This window comes from Alosa sapidissima, chromosome 2 (assembly GCF_018492685.1).
Source record: "Alosa sapidissima isolate fAloSap1 chromosome 2, fAloSap1.pri, whole genome shotgun sequence".
Lineage (NCBI taxonomy): Eukaryota > Metazoa > Chordata > Actinopteri > Clupeiformes > Clupeidae > Alosa > Alosa sapidissima.
Genome location: NC_055958.1, coordinates 578730 through 605200, shown reverse-complemented (window position 1 = coordinate 605200; position 26471 = coordinate 578730). Strand labels below are relative to the sequence as shown.

The 26471-nt window shown below is 42.1% G+C and overlaps 1 protein-coding gene and 1 long non-coding RNA gene across 2 annotated transcripts in view; both read left to right on the top strand.

Annotated features, from left to right (window-relative positions):
• The window catches only part of LOC121694807 (zinc-binding protein A33-like), a 221330-nt gene that overhangs the window by 162745 nt on the left and 32114 nt on the right, over window positions 1-26471 (top strand). The window contains exons 3-5 of the mRNA XM_042075161.1: window positions 25174-25383; window positions 25610-25632; window positions 25722-25840. Of these exons, the coding sequence (XP_041931095.1) occupies window positions 25297-25383; window positions 25610-25632; window positions 25722-25840 (229 nt within the window). The 5' untranslated portion in view covers window positions 25174-25296. The remainder of the gene's footprint in view (window positions 1-25173; window positions 25384-25609; window positions 25633-25721; window positions 25841-26471) is intronic.
• On the top strand, window positions 8744-10969 carry LOC121694875. Its single transcript, XR_006025925.1, has 2 exons — window positions 8744-9660; window positions 10851-10969. It is a non-coding gene; the product is annotated as an uncharacterized LOC121694875 (long non-coding RNA).

Below are 26471 nucleotides of genomic sequence, written 5' to 3'. Positions count from 1 at the left end.
TTAGGGTACATGGATTATCATGAATTCATGCATGAATTAATTCATGATTTATGTATTACTTCATTCCTTAATATCTCATGAACCATCAGAAATTGACATCAGTTCATAGTCTATTATTCGTGACCTCATACATGAACAGCACATCACCTAAAGCATTAGGTACGGTGGGCACATCATTATGAATTATGATTTATTATGCATGATCATGATTATTTCTTTTTCTGCCAAAAATTTGGTAACCACTGCTCAAATTCGGATTTGAACACAACTTTGCAGTTCTCTGAACACATGTTATTAGTTTTTCTCAATTGCTTTTACCTGCTTCAGTAAACTCGAATCCACTTGGTCTTCATGACTACTTTCTTTGCACAGCAGAAGTCTCTTGCTCTTGTTCACACATTTTTATTGTGTTCACACATTTCTCACACCCTTTTGCAAAACAGTTAACACAGGTGTCATTCAAAAGCCCCAAATTATATTGGTTTTCCCATGCTAAACAAAGGGAAAACATCTTTCAGTCCTTCCAGGATTTCGCGAGGATTTTTTGAGATTGTTGCGATCTAAAATGCCTGATTTCGCGACAACTTTTCTAAAAAATTGCGATGGAAGTTGCGGTGTTTTTAGCTGTTTGTTGCGAAGAAATTGCAAGGAGGAAGTGACATTTTTTTTTTTTATTATTATTTTTTATTTGAAGGCAATTAAGGTTTGTAAGACGAAAAGCACACTGATCATCTTGATGCTTATTAAAAAGGATAAGTAAAGGTATATAGTAAGGGTTACAGAAAATCAAGGTAGGCCTACTTTATTTGTGTAAATACTTTGACTGGGGTAATTCACAAAGCAGTATAACCTTTCGTAGAACTGTCCAAAAAAGACAGCCCCCTAAAAAGATGGCATCATGTCATGTTTCAATACATTTATATATGTTGTAATTCATATTAAGTTCATATATTTGTAATAATTCATATTCTGTGACTTGCATAATTACTAATAGCCAACTAAGTATCTAGTAATTTTATATTGATTTAAACTATTAGACTACACTTTTCTTTAATGTTATTACATTGGTGGTGTGTACGTCTAATTGACTGCCTGCCACTTTAAGGACGTGAGAGTAGCGTAATTACATTTCTAAGTGGATTGGAAGGCTTGCATCTCACTGTGTTCGGCTATGAGTGGAAATAACTTTTTGCATTGTGCATTACGATATGTGGATGGAATTCGGGATGTTTCTATGTCATTAGTTAAAATAAATGTTAAAAAATAACTCGAATGAACGCATTCTTGGATCACAGAAGAGGTAAATGTCTTGCAATGTTATTCATTTCTATGATTTTGGTAGCACTACACAACTGAGCCCACAAGCTAGCAAACATGACACGAGCTAAAAGACATCTCCAGGTGTAAACGTTTGCCAATGGGTTGCATACTGTAGCCTACTCAAATGTCAGTAAAAGTAGGCCTTAATTAACTTACTTTCATAGCCTAGGTAGGTTAGCAACACCAGGTTGAGAGATGCGCAAGTAAAGCAGATCATTAACGTTAGCCTTCTATTTATTGTCATTAAAACGGCAGAGGAGTGAACATAGGGCAGTCTCTGTGTCTGCAGAAGTGAGTGTGGCATCTGACTTAATATTCTGCACGAGGGACTTTTGTGGTAGGTGAAATTTTTACGGGGAAACCATGATGATTGGTCAAATTTGCGATGTTTGGATAAAATGGCGAGGTCGCCCAGAATTCACGAGGATTTGCTGAATTTGTGTTAATTGTTGCGATCGCAACATCGCGAATTCCTGGAGGGACTGATCTTTTCACAAGTGGTATAGATTCCTTGCATAAGTCTGAATCTCTGATACACCTGTGTGAAACTCCTTTGCACAATTCTTCAATCAGCAATCATTCATTATACTGTACATAAGAGATGTCTGTTCTGTGTTGCTATTTGCAAGTATGGATCTAATGCACATTTAGACAAAGTATTGTATTGCCTATTTGGTGGAGAAAACAGTACAAAAGGTGTTTACTGTAGGTCTATTTTGATGAAAAATTACAAGTTATATCTCCATGAAATTTACTGTATCTTGCTAGGTATTTACTGTATGTCTTACTTGTCAATGGCAGTTACATCTTGGGAGGAATGAATAAATTATTTTTTTATTCAGTACATTTTGTCTTTTCACAATTTTTTCTGATACCAGAAAAATGAGAAAGTACTGGAACAGACATAGCAAAAATGCTCATTTTGAGAACTAGATTTTGCATTTTGTTGTCCAGAGTGGAATGATTGATTAAAGAGTGTTTTTGAATTGGCGACAAGTTGTAGTGTTTGAAGGCAAGATTTGCTTTTGCTGCATGTTTATGCATATGGTCAGAAAACACCATTACCATGCATTGTTTTTTTAAGCAGGTCTTTGCTGGAAGGACAATAAAATACAGGATGATGTCTATGTGATCAGAGGCAATGTAGAAGCATTGTTAGAAAGGATGTCTAGCTTCTCACTGAGAATATTGAACAGAAAAGAAACAGTCAACGCAATAGAACACTCAGCAGAAAGATTTCAGAATCTGTTCAAAGAATATGAAGGACTTTTTAAAGGACTAGGAAAAGTGAATGGCTACACACACAAAGTAACCGTGGATACATCAGTACCACCTGTGGCACAGAAACTGAGACAAATTCCATATCTCATAAAGGAAGCTGTGAATCAGGAATTAGACAAAATGCTCGAGCAGAATATCATAGAAGAAGTTAATGAAGGATCTGAATGGGTGTCAAATTTACTGCTCACACCAAAGAAAGACACAGCAGAGATGAGGCTATGCGTAGATACAAGGATACAAGGAAGTTTATTGTCACATGCATATAGTTACCGGATGTAAGAAATGCAGTGAAATTATGTATTATCTTATTCTCTGTAGATCTCAGAGAGGCGAACAAGGCTGTCATTCGAGAAAGGCATCCAGTACCAACTGTTGACAGTATTTTGCAAGCAGTTCGAGGATCTAAAGTATATGCAAAACTTGAGGCTAGGAAAGGTTTTTGGCAAATTGAGTTAGACCCAGAATCAAGAAAGCTGACAACATTCATTACACACAGAGGCTGTTACAGGTACAAAAAGGTACAATTCGGATTGTCATCAGCACCTGAAGCCTATCAGAAGGCTATGGACTCTTTGATAAGTGGAATGCCTGGAAAGGTTTTTGGCAAATTGAGTTAGACCCAGAATCAAGAAAGCTGACAACATTCATTACACACAGAGGCTGTTACAGGTACAAAAAGGTACAATTCGGATTGTCATCAGCACCTGAAGCCTATCAGAAGGCTGTGGACTCTTTGATAAGTGGAATTGTATGCTATATGGATGGTACTGTATGGTTCTATGTGCAGATGATGATAATCAGCTGGAGGAGAGACTGAGAAAAGTCTTTCAAAGATTCCGAGAGAGAGGACTAACACTTAACAAGGACAAATGTGTGCTGGGGTTGAAACAGATTGAAATACTAGGACATGTCATTTCAGGAGAAGGAATAAAACCTGATCCAAAGAAAGTCTAGGCCATAAGCAAAGCACCCAGACCTGAGAATGTTGCACAACTCCGTTCATTCTTAGGCACATGCGGATTTTTGATGAAGTTCATTCCAAACTATGCGAACCTATCAGAGCCACTTAGGAGACTGACAAGAAAAGGTCAAAAATGGCAATGGACGAAAGAGACTGAAAAGTAATTTTCTGACATGAAAAGAGCAATGGTAAGGCTTAGCATACTTCAAGCTAGATGCACCAACTACTGTGATCTCAGATGTTAGTCCAATAGGATTAGGAGCTGTACTGCTTCAGAAACAGTCAAATGGTCAAAACAAACCGGTTGCTTATGCAAGCCGCTCACTGACCGCCACAGAGAGGCGCTATTCTCAAATAGAGCGGGAGGCTCTGGGATGCGTCTGGGCTGTAGAACACTTTCGGACATACTTATGGGGAAGCAAGTTTACTTTACAGACAGATCACAAACCTTTGATTTACATGTTTAATCCAGAAAAAGCAACAATGTTACCACCACGAATTCAGAGACTTGGCATGAGACTGCACCCTTTTGAAAACACAATTGAACATATAGCAGGAAAGTGTAACGTAGCAGATTCTCTCTCAAGACTGCCTTTGTCTGTAACAGAAGAAAATTAATATGTTGACACATATATGGACAGAGTACTTTCCGTCATCACAAGTGAAGTACCAGCCATGACACTCGATGACATCAGAAAAGACACACAAGAGGATGACATACTACAAAAACTCATATCAATCAAAGAAACGGGACAGTGGCCGACACAGGAGAATGAGGAAATGCAACCTTATAGAAGATGCTCGGACGAGTTTTTAACACACAACGGATTGATCCTGAGAGGGCACAGGATTGTGCTGCCGAAAGGTAAAACAAAACAAGCAATGAACTTAGCACATGAAACACATCAAGGTGTAGTGAGAACAAAACCATTTTTGAGACACAAATTCTATTGGCCAAATATGGACATTGAGAGAATGATCAGGAATTGCAATGCTTGCGTTCTGAATCAACCACTACATGAAGATCAGCCACTCCAACCACTAGAGTTACCTCCAAAGCCTTGGACAAAGTTAGGTATAGATCTTGTAGGTCCGATAGGCAACCAGTACATACTGACAGTCATTGATTACTATACGTCTTATCCTGAAGCGATAGTTTTGTCAGATATCTCATCACAAACTGTAAACAGATGAAACTCTTTGCACGCTTTGGATACCCCCTAGAGGTCGTGACTGACAGACAATTTGTGGCAAATCTTTTTGAAATTCTTCTGAAAGCTTGTGGAATCGGACACATTAGGGCATCTCCCTATTACCCGAAAAGTAAGAACGTTTCCATCGATACCTGAAAAAGGCCTTTAGGGCAGCCAAATGTGAGGGCAAGAACTGTAAAGAGGAACTGCCAAAGATTCTCATGGCATATCGCACAACTACCCACAGAGCATCTGGTGAAACTCCAGCCTACCTTATCTTTGGAAGGGATAAACTACCAACCTTGGAGAAGGAAGAAAACGAGGAATGCGGTATCAGAAAGCATCATGAAGAACACAAAAGCAAAATGAAAGAGTATGCAGATAAGAAACATGGAGCAAAACAACATCATTTCAAAATAGGAGACATTGTATACATTGCAAACTTGGAGAACAGCAAACTAGATGCAAAATACAAAGATGCTCGCTATGTCATACTAAGGAATACTTCTGACACTTCTTTTGAACTGGTCAATACGGAAAATGGGACTCTCGTGATAAGGAATGTCAAGCACCTCCGACATGCACCCTTGCCACTGGAGTTTAACATCCCTGAACCAGTGATACCAGACATGGGCATGAGAGAGCCTGAGGATACATCACAAACACAGCACCTGCCTGCTGTAGAGACTCCTCAAGACACTGTGATTGTACCACCAGAACCTCAACCACCAGATCAACCAACCACCATATTAGGGAGGGTTGTCAAGAAACCAGCCCGCTTTAGAATGTGATTGTGAAAATCGTCTTTGACAACACAGAAGATATGCATTTCTGTTTTATGTTTATGATATAGAATACTTAAGTTAAAGTAAAGGAAATGGAAGATTTGATTTGAAACATTAACTCATTGAGTGCCAAAAACATAATATTACGTTTTTAGCTTTTTTTTTTAATTACGAAACTAGACACTAACACACCTTATATGTGATTTTGGGAACTCTGTGATGAATGGAAATGAAATATATGACGATCAAAAACTCATGAAAACACACAATCTGGACATTTTATCATAACTCGGTTGCCGCTTTGGGTCGAATCAGTGACGCATGCACGTCAGGTCAAAACCAGGCCATTTTCGTGGGTCTATCAGTAGGTGGCAGTCTCGCCAGGTCTCGCTGATCACTTCCCGGAAAATTTACACAAGTAACAGGCAACACTTCGTGTAGAAATACACGGTTTGCACCCACCGAGAGCTTAAAGTCTCACCTTTTAATCGAGCCATTGTATGTGTTCATAGCTATAACACAGAATATGCTGTGGCTGTACAAAAATCATCAACAAAGGTCTAGATTGCTGGCACTCTAGGACAAAGCTCCCGAAAACAGCTTGGCATTCAATGAGTTAAGAATGTGAGATTTTATTTTAAGACGACAGGTTTAAAGGTTATACTACAATGTTATTGTAGTGAACTGAGTCTAGCTGGTTCATGACTGAACTCCCATAATGCTGTGCAGTGTATGTGTGTGTGTGTGTAATGTTGATGTTGGTATGAGTAATTGCGTTTACCTTGTCATGTATGTGTTAGCTAGGGTTGCCACCTGTCCAGGATTTTCCTGATTGTCCAGGGTTTTCATGGTCTGTCCAGGAAAATAAAAATAAAAATCCTGGACACTGAATGTCCCGGATTTTTGTACATGATGCGCAAAATGTGTATTTCAGTTTAATTGAAGCGTGCCCACGTCTATAAACGTATGCACAGCCTTATTGGCTCTACAAAAATGACGTAGCATAACATGGGTGGTGGTGGTGGGGGCAGGCACCGTGGAGGTTCATTAGATATGGTAAGGTGGAGACGGAGAGTGTGTGGGACAAGGAGAGACAGAGAAAGGAAAGTTTATTCCACATAAGCAAAAAAGCAGAACCTAATTATGTATTCCCCCTTTTTTCTCAATACTGCCCCCAGGTGTCCACAACTAAAAACTGGTGAAAATATAACAAAATAATAAAGGTCGGCTATTAAATAAAGCAATTAACTAAACAAATAACTAGAAATTGTCATTCTTACTAATTTTAGCTATACAATTGTCGCTTAGAATGACGGTTTTTATCTTGGGTTAGATGTGCGAAAGGCGCCGTTGCTTACAAACAAAAAGGTCGATTGGATGGTCAAAATGTCCAGGATTTTTGTCAGACACAGGTGGCAACCCTAGTGTTAGCTGTTATAGTCTTTCTTTATGTTGTACCTCATGTGTTTACCCCGTGTATTGTATGTGACTACCCTGTTTGTGTATCGTGCTTGTTTAATTGACCTCGTTTGTGTTGCCTGTGTAATGATGTTCGTGTGTTTTGGTGCGTAACCAATAAAACCATTCTGTTTGTTACATTGGTGTCAAAAGTGGGATGACGACCCCTACTGGACGGGAGGAGAAAGCTGCAACTGATGCCCTGGCGATGATGAGTTTCCTGCCAAGATGGCTCTTCGACAGCGCGCTCGCCCATGGCCACCTGCTGGGCCCAGCAGACGGAGCCAGCCTGCAGCGTGACCGTGACGAAGAGACCCGGCCCCGGCCACAGGAGGGAACGAACCGGGCTGATGGCAGCATCCCGCCACTTGAACCCGCTCCACACGGGAGCGATGGAAACCGGCCGGTCCCTGGTGCGACAGCGGCGGTAGAAGGGCGCCCCAGCGTAAAGTTGCCCCACTACAATGGCGAAAGGCCGCTGGCAACATACCTGGTACAGGTCCGGCTGGCAGCCGAGCTGAATGGCGTACAGGTGGCGTTGGCCCTGGAGGGGGAAGCGCTACAAGTATTAGAAGGCCTGCCACCGGCGGAGCAAGTAAGCTGGACCGCAATCGAAGCAGCTCTGCAACGACGATTCGGCCAGAGAATCTTCATCAGCGATGCCAGAGAACAACTCGCTTCCAGACGGCGGCACAAGGACGAGAGACTGGAAAAGTTCGCGGCTGACCTGCAGCTGTATGCCCGGCGGGGCTACCCAACGTACAGCCAGAGTCTACATGAAGAGATGGCACTGGAAGAGTTCGTGCGAGGCATCCACCCAGAGCGGCTAAAAGAACACCTTCGCCTGAGCGCCCCCAGCTCGCCGTCCGCGGCCCTCGCGGAAGCCGAACGGGTGGAAAACATCTTCTGCACAACAGAGTCGAGGCATTGCGTACGCCAGACATCGATGGAGGAAGACGGGGAGGAACTGGAGGTGACGCGGCAGACCACGGCACAGCCACCACAACGCCGCCCACGCGAGTGGAAGAGGCCGGCCAGCGGAGACGGATGCCACCGGTGTGGCGAGCCGTGACACATCGCGTGGTACTGCCCAGCCCCAGCACCCCTCACGCTTGCGCCCCAGTTACTAGAAGGAGGTGGCACGGCGGGAGGGGCTATGGATTGCATACGGCTGGGCCGGCTCGGCCAAACCAGAGGACTGTATGTGGACTGCACGCTAGACGGGACTCGGTGTCGCGCCTTGATCGATACTGGCTCCACCATCTCGCTTGTGCGCCCTGGTCTCTTACCCGGCACGCTGGTAGCTAGACCCAGAGGCTGGGAAAAGACAAAAACGCGCATCACAACAGTTACCGGAGAGCGAGCGGAACTGTATGGACAAAAAGTGGTGTGTGTGTGCATCAACGGTGAGACGGCGAGCCACCAGCTTTGGTTGGCTAGCATTCAGGATGATTGCATTCTCGGCCTGGACGTGCTAGAGAAATGGGGGGCTGTGGTGGACATTTCCCGGTTCACACTACACTTGGGGACGAGCAGCGTAGTGTTGCACACGGCGGGGAAAACAGAGCATGAAGTGCGGAGAGCTGGCGCGACGAGGAACTCTCCAACTCGCTCCACACAAGTCCGCAGGAAGCGAACTCGCAAAGAGTACTCTGTGCCGTTTTAGTGGAGTATTGGTCCAATCTCAAAATTATGAAGAAGGGAGATGTGCTGTTCATAGACAGTAGCTTCAGTATTGTGGACTGCCTATGTGTTTAGAAATGCGTCCAACATTTTATACAACATCTCTGTATACTTAGAGTAGTGTTCTGTTCACTGTGTGTGAAAGTAGCCAATTCCATTGATTATAGTGGAAGCTAATTGTCGCAGCATACGCTCTGTGAACAGTTTTAGTTTAGCCTGTAAGCGTTGTAAGAGTGGTATCTACTGTACATAGTTATGCATCACATGCTCACATGACTTTTTTCAGACATTTTCTGCAATCTCCACAGACGAGAAGTCAAACTCTTCTGTCAAGATGATGGAGAGTTGGTTTGTTATGAGTGCATAAACTCAGAAATACATAAGAATCACAACTTCAGACCCATCAGTACACAAGTGCTTGCCCTGAAGGTAAGTCTTGTGTGGCTGTACGTTGTTTCACATCAATATCGTGCAGTGCACTCCATACATGTATTGCCACTCCTGGTAAAGGGAAGAAGAGGCACCTTAAAGGAAAGCACATTCATTTAAAAAAAATGGTGACAGTCTGTGTTTACTGTAAGGCTTGATAGGAAGAGCTCAAGATTAAAATGGGGCCCTTAAGGAAGCAGGTGAAGCTATGCGAAGAAGCTAAAGTCATTTGTGAACTAACAGCAACATATATTAAGGTACTAATCAGCCTGTTAAACACAATTTAAATATTAGTGTTTTGGGATGTCAGCAGGATGTCATTAGTAACTATTTTGTGCTGTAACAGAGTCAGTACAAATACACAGAAATGCTGTTGAAGGAGTTTGAGAACCCAAACCCACAGCAGCACTGACTCCTGAATGTTATTCCAGAGCCCAGTGCACACTGCAGTATCCAAAGAGGGTTTCAGGAGCTCTGATCAATGTGGCAAAGCACCTGGGCAACCTGAAGTTCAGAGTCTGGGAGAAAATGCAGGATATTGTTCACTACAGTGAGTAGTCTGGGAGAAGATGCAGGAGACTGTTCAGTACAGTGAGTGAAACACACACACACACACACAGACACAGACACATGAAGAGAAGATGCAGGAGACTGTTCAGTACAGTGAGTGAAACACACACACACACACACACACAGACACAGACACAGACACATGAAGAGAAGATGCAGGAGACTGTTCAGTACAGTGAGTGAAACACACACACACACACACAGACACAGACACAGACACATGAAGAGAAGATGCAGGAGACTGTTCAGTATGGTGAGTAAGACCACGGGATTCATCATGTCACTGTACTCTATGTGCCATGACTTGGTAGCACCCACTATTCACCTCAGACCAGGGGTGGGCAAACTGCGGCCCGCGGGCCGGATCCGGCCCTTTTTCCTGCGATAGAGACGACGTTGGTTAGCTTTACTGCAAACTGCTTTTCACTCTCCTTAGAGAACGTTTACAATGTCAATGTCAAAACATCATGTTAAATAGAGATAACATCATGTTAAACTAAGTTAACTCTTAGTTATCTCCTTTACAGCAGATCTAACGTGAACATGCGATCCATTTAATTGGGAACGCGTCTGCACTCACGAGAGGGAGAGAGAGCCGCAGGTTCCAGCTGGCTTGTCATTGTTGATAATTGATATCTCTTTCTTATAAGAAACTTTTAAAAGGAAATCATGAAGGCAGCAGTAGTTCCCACTACTGACCATTTAAAAAGTGTAAGAGGGCCATACCGTAGCAGGCAGAAGATCATTGAGAAATAAACGTTAATTAAAGCGACAGTGCACAATTTATACATTTGTTAAACAGCATAAAATTAGCAGTATTTTTAAGCAATTAATATTTTAAAAGAAATATTTTGTAATACTAAATTATAGGCTATAAAAAATTTATTTTTTTATGTGTGTGTCGTGGGGGGGGGAGGTTGTTGTGCGGCCCGCCAGCCAATTTTCAGAACCCAGTGTGGCCCTTGAGCCAAAAAGTTTGCCCACCCCTGCCTTAGACACACACACACACACACACACACACGAACATGCACACACACATATTGATGACTAAAGAGCATGTCACTGTTACTACTCTACGTGCCATTACACTGTTAATGACCATTATTCACATTCTCATCACACATCACTCAGTGTTCAGCTCGTGTGTGTGTGTGTTCTTTCTCTCTGCAGCTCCTGTGATTCTGGATCCCAACACTGCTCACCCAGGTCTCATCCTGTCTGAGGATCTGACCAGTGTGAGACGTGGTGATGAGAGACAGCAGCTTCCTGATAACCCAGAGAGGTTTGATGAGTGGTCTTGTGTCCTGGGCTCTGAGGGCTTTAACTCAGGGACTCACTGCTGGGATGTGGAGGTTGGGGACAGTACGTGGTGGCTCCTGGGTGTGATGGTAGAGTCTCTCCAGAGGAAGGGAGACTTTACCTCCAAGAGCGGATGCTGCTACATCTGGTATGAAGATGGCAAATATGGAGCCCGTTCTTCACCACAGTTGCCCACTCTCCTCACATTGAAACAGAAACTCCAGAGGATCAGAGTGCAGCTGGACTGGGACAGAGGAAAGGTGTCATTCTCTGACCCCATAAACAACACACACCTTCACACAATCAAACACACTTTTACTCAGAGAATGTTTCCATTCCTCGCCAATGTCTGTAAACTCTCTGCTCTGAGGATCGTACCCGTTTCTGTCAGAGTGGATCAGAACGAATCAACCTGACATTGCCTGTTGCACAAAGACTTCTACACCATACACTTGTGCACACTGGACCAAAGTAGTGATTTAAAGACAATAAAATGTTTCTCACACTCTTACGATGCTTTTGGGTTCTTTGAGATTGCAGTATTATAGATGTGTGATATCAGATTGCTTTGTCTTATTACAGAGAGGTAAAATCCTACATTTTTATAAATTGTTGTAAGGTCATCCAGAACATGTCTCTGACAGGTGGTTAGCTTGCTAGGCACATAAAGATGATAATATCGTATATATATATAATGATATCTTTCTACATCTTATCTAGTTGCTGTCCGCACTCACTATGCAGTTCATAGCCAAATTTCAAAACTTCCTAGATGAGTTAACCAGATTACAAGATTTATACTGCCATCTGGTGGTGACTATTATGAAATAAAAATGAAATGTACATAGGGGTTGGTGAGTGGGATGCATGGACTGGCTTGGAATAAAGGTCTCAAAATCAAATATCTGTGCACTGAAGATCCTGCAATAGGCCTACCCTATTTTAGTTAATAGTATGGCAACATCTCTCTACAATAACATGAAGGACTGTTAACAGTTCCCGTTATTTCTGATCCCGTGAGTTCTGGTCTTTCAAGAGGGGTTTAAAGGCATATCTGTTCAACATGCACAAGTGTTTCATGAATTATGGTTTGTATATTATAGTAGGCCTATTTGTTTATTTTCATTAGGCTATTGATTGAATTGACATTATTGTTTATCATTGCTATTTTCCTTAGTCTTACCAACATTTTCAATTGTTCACTGTTCATTTTTAGCTTTTGTAGGCTGTATTGTTTTTATTTGTATGGACTAAAGTGTCTGCCAAATCACATAACCATACAGGGGTCCGTGTATCATTCGTTCATTTGATATTCAATTGAGAATCCAAAATGAAAAAAACGAAAAAAGCACTTGTTTCATTATTTGTTTATGAATGTGATACAAACCAACAAATAATGCTTTGTTTTTCAGACTTTTGATTTCATGATCAGATCAAAAGTAGAACGTTTAAAAAACGGCCTAAAACTGATTTTGTTATTTATTTTTTCCGATTGCTCTGACCCGGAAATTATTTATTGACTTCTATTGCCAGCTGCTGCTTCTGTTTTGCAGTGTTAAATCGGACTAGGCCTACCAGTCCGATTATAACTTTCACACACAATTTAACCTAAAGATCTATATTTAAATGACCACTCGGACAGAGCAACAGAATCTCTTTTTTTCCCCTCAGTCGGCAGTCTAAACGCATAACTTAAAACACAAAGCAAAGCTTGGACAATCAGGGGAGAACCGGGATGAATGAAACACTTCTTAATTAAACGTAATTTACAAAGACATCGTAAAACACTGAAAGTTATTTTGTCACTATCAACCTACATCTATCCTCTGTCAAATACAGTTGCATTTACAGCTCTGAACAAAACCGTTCAAGAGTTATTTAAGTAGCCTAGAAGTTGAACATGCGTTTTGTTTGTTCAGCCAGGTGGGATGAATGAAACAGCATGGGGGACGATTGAAACATACAGCTTAAATTATGTAAACTTCCCACAATTTCAATATTTGACAACATATCATGAATGGTACTTGTATGTGTTATATCTTGTATGTATGTGCGATGGGTGAAATGTTACAACCTGCCCCATATGCGGGGTTAGTTGTAACATTCATCCCAAAGGCTGTTTTTAATTAAATGAATTCAATAAATGTATCTGAATGTGTATAATAGAATAGGATCTGACTATTTATGATACATAAGTCATAAACTAACAACAGACGTGTGTCGAAAATTGACTTTATTTTCTATACGGAGAAATAACATGAGAAATATGTTCGCCAATGGAAGAGTCTAACCAAGGTCAATCCTGCCAAGAAAAGCCCTCAAACCTGAAAACACATGAGGCAAAATGCAAAACATCACAAAAACTAAACTAACACTAATACGCACATATTTTTGTATTGCAACATCATTGTACAGTATAAGTGGCTTAGTTGTAACAGCGCGTTACAACCCCGCTGGGTCACGTTTGTTATAAGATAAGATTGCTCCTGCTATGAGTTGGCTACATGTTTCAAAACGGTGTTCATTTTTAGCCTACAAGACGGTTATTAAGATGATACAAGATTGTATCACACAACTCAGTAATGGAAAGAAAAGTACCTAGACATTTACGTTGATGTCTTCAAAAGGCGTTTTACAGTTAATGCGAGTATAGATCGTCTCAAAGTTTGGGACAACCAAACAAAGTCAAAGTCAAAGTCAAAGTCAGCTTTATTGTCAATTTCTTCACATGTTCCAGACATACAAAGAGATCGAAATTACGTTTCTCACTATCCCACGGTGAAGACAAGACATATTTTTCCAATTTAAGTCCACAGACAAACATAACATTCAAGTAAACAAAAAAGTAAGTAAATAAGTAAATAAGAGGGCACATATAATAATGAAAAAATAAGAGCAGCAAAATTTGGTTGAAATTGTGCATAGACAGTCAATAAAATACTAGTGCAAAGTAAGGCCAATAAAAGGCTTGGGTAGTTCTGTTTGACCTAAGTAATAAAGAAAGTGGCATAGTGGTGCAAGTTATGTAAGAGCAGCAGAAGTGTTGTGTTTTCAGGACAACAACACCAAGTTGTAAAGTGTACAAGTGTGCAAGTGTGCAAGTGGAGTAGTGCAGGCGGCCATTGTGGGTCCAATGTCCAGGATGTTATGTAGCTGAGGGTGGAGGGGGGAGAGGAGGGAGAGAGTTCAGCATCCTTACAGCTTGGTGTATGAAGCTGTTGGTGAGTCTGGTAGTGCGGGAGCGCAGGCTTCTGTACCTCTTCCCAGAGGGCAGTAGATCAAACAGATTGTGAGCGGGGTGACTTGCATCACTCACAATTTTGGTCGCCTTGCGGGTGAGGTGGGTGGTGTAAATGTCCTTCAGGGAGGGGAGTGAAGCACCAATGATCCTTCCAGCTGTGTTCACTATGCGCTGCAGGGCTTTCCTGTTGTATTCAGTGCAGCTTCCGCCCCACACAGCGATACAGCTGGAGAGGATGCTCTCAATGGTGCCTCGGTAGAATGTGGTCATGATGGCTGGTGGAGCACTTGCTCGCCTGAGTTTCCGCAGGAAGTACAGGCGGCGCTGAGCTCTCTTCGCCAGTGATGCAGTGTTGGTGGTCCAGGAGAGGTCTTCACTGATGTGCACCCCCAGGAATTTGGTGCTGCTCGCTCTCTCCACCACAGCACCGTCGATGGTCAGTGGCAGGTGTTGGGTGTGACCTCTCCGGAAGTCAACAACAATCTCTTTGGTCTTGCTGACGTTCAGCAGGAGGTTGTTGTCCCTGCACCACGTGGTCAGATGGTCGACCTCCAACCTGTATTGAGTCTCGTCGCCCTTGGTGATGAGACCCACCAGAGTTGTGTCGTCAGCAAATTTCACTATGTGATTGTTGCTGTAGGTTGCAGTGCAGTCATGCGTCAGCAGGGTGAAGAGCAGCGGACTGAGCACGCAGCCTTGGGGGGCCCCTGTGCTCAGTGTGATGCTGCTTGAGGTATTGTTGCCAACACGTACTACTTGGGGCCTCTGACAGAGGAAGTCCAGTAGCCAGTTGCAGAGGTAGGTACTGAGTCCCAGTTTGTCAAGTTTGCAGATGAGTTGTTGTGGTATTATGGTGTTGAATGCAGAACTGAAGTCTATAAACAGCAATCTCACATATGAGTCTCTTTTTTCCAGGTGGGTGAGGGCTGGGTGGAGGGCAGAGCAGATTGCATCCTCTGTAGACCGCTTGGCTCGGTATGCAAACTGGAAGGGGTCCAGGGTGGGGGGGAGAATGGCTTTGATATGTGACATGACAAGCCGCTCAAAGCACTTCATGATGATGGGTGTCAGTGCCACAGGGCGGTAGTCATTGAAGCAGGATGGAGCAGTTTTCTTCGGCACAGGTATGATGGTGGCAGCTTTGAAACATGATGGGACGATGGCTTGCTTCAGGGAAGTGTTAAAGATGTCTGTGAAGACATCCTTAAGCTCCCCTGCGCAGTCCTTCAGCGCACGACCTGGGATGTTGTCTGGACCTGTTGCCTTACACTGCAAAAACTGCTTATCTAACTAAATCCAACCAAGTGTTATTAATCTTATATCAAGATAAAAAAAACTAGTTGGTATTGTTTTAAGTATAAAGACACTTACCTAGCGCTTTCTCATGAAATCATTTGACTTAAAATAAGTCAAACTTTTCTTAAATTAAGACATCTCATCCTGAAAACAAGCAAATTTGTCTGCCAGTGCGTTAAGCAAATTTGTCCTAAAAACAAGCACATTTGTCTGCCAGTGCATTGAGCAAATTTGTCTTGATAAGAATCCTTAAAATAAGTCAAAGTCTGCTTAGATTAAGTCAAAATGATCTTTCGAGAGAGCGCTAGGTAAGTCTTTTCATACTAAAAACAATACCAAATAGATTTTTTGATCTTAATATAAGATTATCAACACTTGGTTAGATTTCATTTTTTGCAGTGTACGGGTGTTGATAGCAGCAAGTGTCCTCTTCACGCTGTCGGCAGAGAGGCACAGGGGCTGCTCATGTAGAGGGGGATGGGTCTTCTGTGGGCAGGTGCTGTTTTGTGCTTCAAAGCGAGCAAAGAAGCGGTTCAGGTTGTTGAGCAGAGGGATGTTGCTCTCACAGCTCTGTGGCGCGGGCTTGTAGTCCGTGAGGGCCTGAATGCCCTGCCATAGGCTTTGTGCGTTCCTGCTGTCAGCAGTGTAGGCAAACAGCAGTGTAGGCAAAGCAAATCCTAATTGTTAGGTTACCATAGCTGTCTTTTCTCTAGGCCTGGGCCTATCGGAAATCGCGACATAAGCACATTGGTTTCTTTTTTCTTTTCTTTCTTGTTCGCGTGTTGGGTAGTGAAGCCATAATGCATTTAAAGCACATCATGTGAGCCAAAGCCGATATGGCCAGAACTGCTGTTCTGTAAAGGTATTTCTGTCCCACCCAAATTTGCTGAACTACTTGCGAAGTAGCCTATTCATCACAGACATCACATGTATCACACGAAAGAGCTTTTTCTCAGCCTTTAAATGATGTTAGTGGTTAGTTGTTGTGGTAAACGGTTCGCGAGAAAAGTAAATTTAATTTAATCATATTTTTTGCGTCCGTCTCCCTACCCATTCATCTTGGTGGAATACTTCGCGAACTTTCCCTCAACACATGACAAACCATATATCAGAATAAACAGCAGACCTTACCGAACATAAAGGTGTAAAGCATTCCCCTGCACAGTTAGCCGCAGGGGCGCAGGAGATATTTTGAAAGTGAGGGGAACCAAATTGTGAACACAAACCCATAGTGAGATCAGATTTCCAGATATCGGATTGCCACCTCTGGCCCACTTTCGACCATCATATTTTAAACTTGCCAGAATATTAAGATAATACCATTGATTGTTTTCAAACAATTGTTTTCACTACTTGGGCCAATGTAGAATACTGGTCACTACTTGGGCTAATGGCAAAGAAAAGTCGTTTTCCTACCATGGGTCTCCAACACACGTTCTCAAGCTCATTCTCTTGCCGCCCCTTTCAAGCTAATTGCTAGAGGCTGAAGCCTACTACATTTAAACACAATTGTTGCGACTCAAGGCATTCCAGCCTACGAATTTTATTTAAAAAAAAATACTAAATCATGCATAATTAAACAATAACTCAATTTAGGCTACTTGGCTACGCAAAAAGGTTTCCATTACAGCACAACCCCTATTCAATGAAGGGCTGCCTTGTCTCGCAATAAACAGCAGTGGAAATCCCGACACTTTTTCAACTGCATGAAACTTAACAGTGAACCATCAAATATCTTCCAGATTTCAGTGCCCATCAGTCCCAACATTTAGCAATATAATCAAACAGTCCAAAAGTACATTAAATCCCAAACCAAACCGAAAATGCTTTTGATAGCCTACAGGTATGCATGCCGCTCCAAACGAAATGCATGTCTAAAGCCTGCCTCGAATACCAGCCTGCCTCAAATAAAGATGATGATAAATGATTTATGCTAAGCAAGTAGCCTGGATTATTTTATGATTGTTAGTAGACAAACTGGCTTCAGATATCCAACAGAGTGAATATGAGATTGTGCAGTCTTACAGTACTGTAGTACTGTGGTGGTTAGTGATGTGATGCTGTTAATGGGGAGTTTTACAGTTAGCGCAAATCCTATATGTTATTATTTATTTAGCGTACCTATAAGGCTTTTTTTCCTTATCAAAAGTGAGGGGGACGACAGCTGTCTCTTCAGCACTGCGGGGGACATATCCCCCACATCTCCCGTGCCTCCTGCGCCCCTGGTTAGCCATTCCAGAGTAATCCGGTTTTAAATTTGCAGCAATGTCTTTATGCATGTCTCCAACTTTGCGGTTCCTAATGTGTTTAAATTGTTCAATAAGTGTACATGATTTTATAACAGGCCAAATACAAAATAAATGTTACAAATATCGCCTAGATATCTGTAAGCATTACAATCAGAGGATATACATATAGGGCAGACAGACGCTAGTGAGTTCATGCTTTGTTTTGTCGCTGGATTTTAAGATAGCCTATTATGGCAACTGATTGCATTCCAAGCTACAGTCAACTCTAGCAGGCATTGAATGACTGGAGACTTTGTGAATTTATAGATTGACATAATGTGCTGTCTCTGCTATTGCTGATTTTGATCAGTTAGATTTATTTGCAATCTCCTGTGGGCTGGACATAGCATTGAAATGCCCGCCCAGATTCCCCTTTCCGCCTTGACCCATTCACACTGGTGGCGGAACGAAAAAACTCGGCAAAATGTCTAGGGGGCTTGGTAGTAAATTTGGCGAGACACTTTGTCCCGCCGTTCCGCCTCGGTCTATGTGAAAGGGACAGTCATTCCGCGATTCTGGTACATAAAATCGCGGCGATTTTGCCAGTGTGAATAGTAATGTGATTAACTGAGCAATAACATGCCTCGATCAACCCCCTGCAAATAGGGGAAAAGTCTGTGTTACATTTAACCCCGCGTTACTTTGTGCCCCGCACTCCCCTATGTCTTGGTTCATGTCTGTTAACAACTCATTGCCGTCATGGTGAAGCGCATATCTCGCGGTTATGCAGGGTCGGTTCTAGGGGCGGGGCCACAGGGGCCCGGGCCCCATCTGAAATCTCATTGGCCCCTGACTGGCCCCTGTACCGTCAATCATCAAGTGTCAAACTTGTTGAGAACGACGATCAGAGATGCAATTCCATTCCCAAACAACTGGTGGCAGTAATGCACCTATGAAGCCTGAAAGCTAAAGCACACAGTGAACTGTAAAGGAAAGAATACATTTGGCTAATGTGTCTCTGCTAATGTGAAGAAAGGATACATTTGGCTAACGAAAGTATCAGCTAGAATTCTAACGTGAAGAACCGATGGCAGCGTTTCATCCTCCACAGAAGTTTCTTGGTGAGTCACAAATCTCTATGTATGTTATCATCATTATGTGAAAGGGACGTTTATTTGTTGCTGTCCCAATATGTTAAGTTTTTCAATTAAATTACGAAGCAGCAGCAAGCTTGCAGTGAACTGTTAACTGACTTAGTCAATGAACTGTTAACATTAACTTAACGTTAGGTTACTTGAGATGAGGTTTGATTGTTATTCATTGTTAGCATGCTGATAGATTTTATGTAAGGTAATGTATGAAGTGTTTGAAATGGTGTTATATGAAATGCAGAGAAATGGACATCCTGTTTGTTTGGGGTCCGAAATGAATAATATTACATGCGCTAGTGCGCCTTACCAAATGTAAATAATGTTTTTTTGCTTGAGGAAAAAGTTTGGCAGCTGCTAACATGAACATGAGAATACATGCCTAATAGCTAACGCTACGTTTTTGTAGTTAATGTGAGCTATCATTGCAAAGTTATTAACCACTATTCTGAGTTTATTTGATTCATGGGCTTCGCATGAATTCTGTCTCAAAGTGTTAGGACAAGGAGAGTTTCATTGAGATAAATTGGTTAAATTTTCTACTCTATTCACTCAAGCTTTATATGATAAAAAAAAAAAAAAAAAAACAATAACTGGTTTTACAGTTGCCAGACGACATGCTGAATACAAGCACGGATTTTGTGACACGCATTTGTGTTTCACCTAGCCTACAGACTGAGATGGCGCAGGAGCTGGTGACTTCAACCCACAGTCTTCAGAACCAACAGTCACCAAGCATAGCTGCTCCTAATGGTATGATGCTATTTCCTATTGCCACTACAGTGAGCATATTTTGTCATTCATTTTAGAAACGCCAGGTTGACAGTGGGTTATGAAAGTTAACAATTAAGTTACTCAAACTTGTTTCATTTTTTTTCTTCTCTCCAGACATTTCCCATTCTAGAGCAGATGGTTCTGTACAACCTCTCCTAAACTGGTATTCCGCCAGATGCAGCACGGAAATAGGAAGAGGCCACTCAATGACTTCTGATACAAAGACTTCAAATGGTGGGAGTATTCCATCTTTAGTGTTCTGCTACCCCTTCCGTCATTTTTTCGCTTCCAAATGCCCCATCGTCAGTCTTCACATCAGAATCAGGCTTTTCTAACGGGAAGCAAGACGGTGGCTTCAAAGACCATTCCAAATCAAACCATTGTAAAAATAGTTGTTGAAAAAATTGTGTAAATATGATGTAGTTGTTGCTCACATGCTATGTGTGTGTACTGTGCGTGTGTGTTTGTTTTAATGTACGCAAACTGGCAGTGAAAGTGGTTTCTCTTATCAACAAAAGGGGAAAGAGTTAAAGTAAAACTTGTTTAATTGAACGAAAAATGTGTGTATGATGATGTATGATTTTTGTTTAAAATATCAATGTATTTCCACTGAAGTGTCTATTATATTTTAGTTTTATATATTGTGTTTTTAACGCACATTATAAATAAATGGGAAAATTGTTAAGAATTGTATTGGCTTTTTTGTTTTTTAGTATTTAGCATTCAAGTATTTGAACAAGGTAAGACTGGTGAAATGTATGCACCTTACTGCTGTGATGTAGTCTAGTTAGCTGTAGTGGGTATACTGTGATCAACCCCAAATATTAATACCTATCCTTGTCTGTTTTAAGTGGGTATACTGAGATGGTGATGCTTTTTAAGTGGGTATACCAGAGACTTTCTAATGAGGAGACACAGCACTCAAAAAATCCTCCATAGAAATGCATGGGGCTAGTTTGTAACGCCAATATGGCCGTTGTCTACACATATCCCACCCCTTCCTCGGCAAAACTTCGACATGTGAATACATTGAGCCAATCGTGTGGTGTGATGTGAAGACATCGTGCCAATCATGTGTTGTGAACTTGCCGCTGGAGCAAGATTGGTGTCGTGAAGCCTTGCGCACGCCAAATAGGATGCCCGATGAGTGCCCAAAAAGCGTTGCAATATGGCCGTTGAGTGGAGGGACTTGCCTAAAAGGACTTTGGGTATACTGCGTATAGTCCTGCATACCACGTAGAGTGGAGGGACTTGCCTAAAAGGACTTTGGGTATACTGCGTATAGTCCTGCATATCACGTAGAGTGGAGGGACTTGCCTAAAAGGACTTTGGGTATACTGCGTATAGTCCTGCATATCACGTAGAGTGGAGGGACTTGCCTAAAAGGACTTTGGGTATACTGCGTATAGTCCTGCATATCACGTAGAGTGGAGGGACTTGCCTAAAAGGACTTTGGGTATACTGCGTATAGTCCTGCATATCACGTAGAGTGGAGGGACTTGCCTAAAAGGACTTTGGGTATACTGCGTATAGTCCTGCATATCACGTAGAGTGGAGGGACTTGCCTAAAAGGACTTTGGGTATACTGCGTATAGTCCTGCATATCACGTCGAGTGGAGGGACTTGCCTAAAAGGACTTTGGGTATACTGCGTATAGTCCTGCATATCACGTTGAGTGGAGGGACTTGCCTAAAAGGACTTTGGGTATACTGCGTATAGTCCTGCATATCACGTAGACAACGTGCCTCTGCCTTACTGAACAAGGGATTTTCTGTGTATGGATGTTGACCGGTTCTTGGCCCCTCAGTGTATGATGTGGCCCCTTTGTGGCCCCTGTCTCAGAAAAATCCTAGAACCGCCACTGCGGTTATGGAAATAGCATGCACTATGCCATATAGCTAGAATAATGCATGTTTTGAATGATATAATGTTTCTATAGTACAAAATGTTATTTCACTCTGTTTTACGTGGTTAAAGCCACCACACATCCAAATAAGTGCCCTTCATGACCCACAGGCCGTCAGTCTCCAGGTTCATGGCAAAACTCGACCTACCCCTACCTGATAGCCCCAAATATATTTGCATCTTTCTAAAACTGCTTTTCCATGTCTCACCTGCATAAAATATAGTATAAACACATATGTGTGCATTGACTTAGAATAAATGGGGTCGGCCTGGTCGGGACAAATGAAACAGGTGTTTCAATCGTCTCGCCATAGACATTTAGCATTATAGGCTGTTTTGCATCCATTAAAAACAAACAATGCAATGTGAACGTCTGGGATTGGGGAGAGCACTAAATGGTCTACTGAATAAGCATGAAGTCAAACCTTTAAATGAAAAACACTCTTTAATAATCAAAAAAAATAAATGAAGTAAACTTGTGACCATCAAAAATCGTTTATCGCCTACTCCGTGATACCAGGACGTAACAGGAAGGCATTTGGCTGAGCAACGGAGGTTATGCTCTATGTTTTGTCCAAATGATGACTGTCTACGAAGCTGAAGTTGGCTGCACATTCAGAAGGCGGCGTAGTCAAGTTTCCATTCCACCTTAAATATTGCAATTTTCTACCGACAGGGGGCAGTGCTGACTGCAAATACGCGATGACACTGGCATTTGCCTAGTAGCAGACGAACATGTAGGCTACTCCTCACAGACGAATAAAAGCCTTTTTTTCTGGTGACTCCATTGTTGACCAATCTTTAAGTAAATGATACAACATACTTTCTGTCAAATAAATCGGTTCATATTGCACTTGTTTGGGGGGGGGGCAGATTTTGAAGCTTTTCTTTTTCTTCTTTACATGAGCTATATTTCATATTTTACAATGTGTGCACTAGATTTGATACCCATTGCTCACACATGATTTGCCGTGAGATATTACACCACATCCCGATACTACAGTCTCTGAGCTTTCATTTGACACCATGTATGGCCAATTTCATCGTGAAAATTCACCCTTTTATTACAATTGAAATTCCATGAGCTGTTTTTCATATTCCACATGTGCACAAATGGTAAAATATGAAATATAGCTCATGTAAAGAAGAAAAAGAAAAGCTTCAAAATCTGCCCCCCCCAAACAAGTGCAATATGAACCGATTTATTTGACAGAAAGTATGTTGTATCATTTACTTAAAGATTGGTCGACAATGGAGTCACCAGAAAAAAAGGCTTTTATTCGTCTGTGAGGAGTAGCCTATGTTCGTCTGCTACTAGGCAAATGCCAGTGTCATCGCGTATTTGCAGTCAGCACTGCCCCCTGTCGGTAGAAAATTGCAATATTTAAGGTGGAATGGAAACTTGACTACACCGCATTCTGAATGTGCGGCCAACTTCAGCTTCGTGATCTAAGCCAGAGACTTTCTAATGAGACACAGCACTCAAAAAATACTCCATAGAAATGCATGGGGCTAGTTTGTCACGCCAATATGGCCGTTGTCTACACATATCCCACCCCTTCCTCGGCAAACCGTCGACATGTGAATACATTCAGCCAATCATATGGTGTGTTGTGAAGACATCGTGCCAATCATGTGTTGTGATCTCGGTTGGTGTCGTGAAGCCTTGCGCACGCGCAGTTCGACCCAAAGACTGTGCCCGATGAGTGCCCATAAAACGTTGGTATATGGCTGTCGAGTGGAGGGCCTTGCCTAAAAGGACTTTGTCTAAGCTGATCTAACATCTAGGCCTACTTCCCTAACATGGGCTGATACTACATAGCCTAGGCCAGTCATTACTTCTATAATCATGGGGCAACGCTTTGGGCGAACTCGATGTTCATAAACGAAACAGGCATGAGAAGGGAGATGATTTTCTGTCGATTTAACGAAACCGAGTTTGCCATCGTTGCGCAAGTCGCCCAATTTCTCGCTATAGGCCTAGTTGTTAGACAATATTTTCTGTCGCTAGGGATGGCCAAAATTAGTCGCTAAATCTAGCAACAAAGTCACTAAATTGTCAACACTGAGCACTGACAACTCTAGACCAAGAAAGTGACTTGGATAGACTTCCAGGTCACAGAAATCGGAACAAATAAATATCAAAATCAGTCTCGGCCCTGAAGCCATTTTTTAAACGTTATACTTTTGATCTGACCATGAAATCAAAAGCCTGGAAAACAATGTGTTATTTGTTTGTTTATCACATTCATAAACAAATATTGAAATAACAAGTAATTTTTTTCGTTTTTGATTCTCAATTGAATATCAAATGAACGAATGATACACGGACAGGAGTTTTGTTTTCAAATAGCCTAACTAGCCTAAGGGCTCCTATTTGGTTTTAAAGTTAATTTGAAAATGAGTTCGTTTTCCCTCAAATCTATAGGTGAAATCTTGGTCAGCTGTTTTACCTGAAGTGCCTTTTCCTCCGAGCTTGTAGCCCCAACGTGATGTTAGAACATTTAAGGGTTTGTTGTAATATTAGGTGAGACGCAAACGCACTTAGCTGTGATGTAACGCTATGGCAGAATTATAAATGCGTATCGGTCTTATAAATTAGGCCTAGCCTACTTTAGTGTTTAACTTTGGACATGTAGACTGCTGCCTGTACCGCACATAACCATTTGTGTCCCACCCCTTGGCAATAGGGGGCGCTACATGCAACACCTCTCGGCACTCTACCCATAATACCTTCCGCGCGCTAGCTACTTCTGTGATTGGGTGTCAGAGATAAATGTGGTTTCCCGAACGTAGGATAGTCCAAACAGACATTCTCTGGTCCAAAACACTCCTAAACGCAAGGAAATCTTTGGCAAGACTGGAAATTAATAACCAGTACCTCAGTGCCGTAAACTCAGAATATGGCTTCCAAACATGGTTTCACAGAAGAGGACTTTTCTTGCCCTGTGTGCCGAGACGTCTTCAAGAATCCTGTAATCATGAAATGTAGTCACAGTGTGTGTAAAGCCTGTCTGGATCGATTCTGGGAAACTAAAGGACACAGAGAATGTCCTGTGTGTCGGAAACGATCCTCCAACTCGACCCCACCTTCAAACTTAGCTTTAAAGAACTTGTGTGAGACCTTCCTACAGGAGAGAAATCTGAGAGCTTTAGCAGCGGCGCAACTTTGCACACTGCACAACCAAAAGCTCGAGGTCTTCTGCGCGGAGGACTTGCAGCCTGGGTGTGCGGCGTGCAGAGACTCAGCGGAACATTCGAATCACAACTTTACTCCCATAGATGGAATGACAACAGGGGAATATAAAGTAAATTAAGCCTATCCGTGAAAGTTCAATGACTGTGAATGTGACACTGCTGCTGCATGACTGACTGGCTAGTTTTCTTAATATTTCAGGAGAAAATGCACACACTTCTGGATGAGATCAAGACATATCGTTATAGTGCAGTGACTTGGGAAGTAATGGCAAAACACATTAAGGTAAAGACAAGACTCGAGGAAACACTCAAAATCAAACTATTTTTACTGGACAATGGATATAGCTTATAGTTAGTTAGCTTAGATTATATAGCCTTGACATGATTATATGCTCTTTCTTAAGACACAGGCCCAAAACACAGAGAATCAGATCAAGGTGGAGTTTGAGAAGCTTCACCAGTTTCTACGCAATGAAGAGAAAGCCAGGATATCTGCACTGAGGGAGGAAGAGGAGCAGAAGAGTCAGATGATGAAGGAGAGGATCTCCACTCCCCCAGCCACAGTCAGAGCCATAGCAGAGCAGATGGAAGCTGATGACATCACTTTTTTACAGGTCGACTATCACAATGTGTCTTTGAACTTAAAGCTATGCAACACTTTGCTAATATATATATTATATAGGCTACATGCTTCTACAATGTGTTTGTGTGTGCTCTGACGTATTATTCAACTCCTTCACCAGTAAATAAATCAATCTGACTTTTTGTCTTTGCTTATTTATTAAATGTGATGTATTTACAATAGTAGTTTTGAATACATCTCGTTTTGTCATTTCACAGAACTACAAGAGCACAATGGAAAGGTGAGTGATCTGCCTCCTGTCTCTCTCTCTTTTCTCTGTGGTTCTGAACCCAAACCCACAGCAGCACTGACTCCTGAATGTTATTCCAGAGCCCAGTGCACACTGCAGGATCTGAAGGGGGTTTCAGGAGCTCTGATCAATGTGGCAAAGCACCTGGGCAACCTGAAGTTCAGAGTCTGGGAGAAGATGCAGGAGATTGTTCAGTACAGTGAGTACACATCCACACACACCAGTGTTTCCCCTAGAAATTTTTCCAGCAGCGGTGCTATTACTTGGCGGGGGGGGGGGGGGGGGGGGGGGGGCGGGGGCATTTTCCGCTTTCTTTTACATTATAGGTTAAAAATGATAGAAGAAAAATGAAATGGCACAACCCAGAAAAAGATTATTTACAATTTATTTAAATTTGTCTTAATGGCAAAGACCACACCCAATCTGCGAGCACTTAATTTTTCTGGGCTTTTCAAAGAACATCTCTAAGGCTCTTTGGTAATTGAATTGAATTGTGGGGGGGGGGCATTAATGCTGACACGCATGCACGTAGCCAGATGCTCTCCTTGTAGTCTATTTCTCAGTCCCAAAACAACAAACCCACGTATAAAAAAGTAAATACTCACTTTTCTTCTACATCACTCCCACAGTTACCATACAACTCACTCACAATTAACTCGAAAAAGACCTAGGCTACTTGATTGAAGTGCGACCGTTCGTCTCACCGTCAAGAGAACGCTGAAGTTATGAGAACACGTCTTTCTGATAAGAGAATGTAGGCTCCTATATGTCTAATGCCGTAAACGTAGAAAAGGTCTGTTTGTGATAGCCTATTATAGCTAAGTGGACAG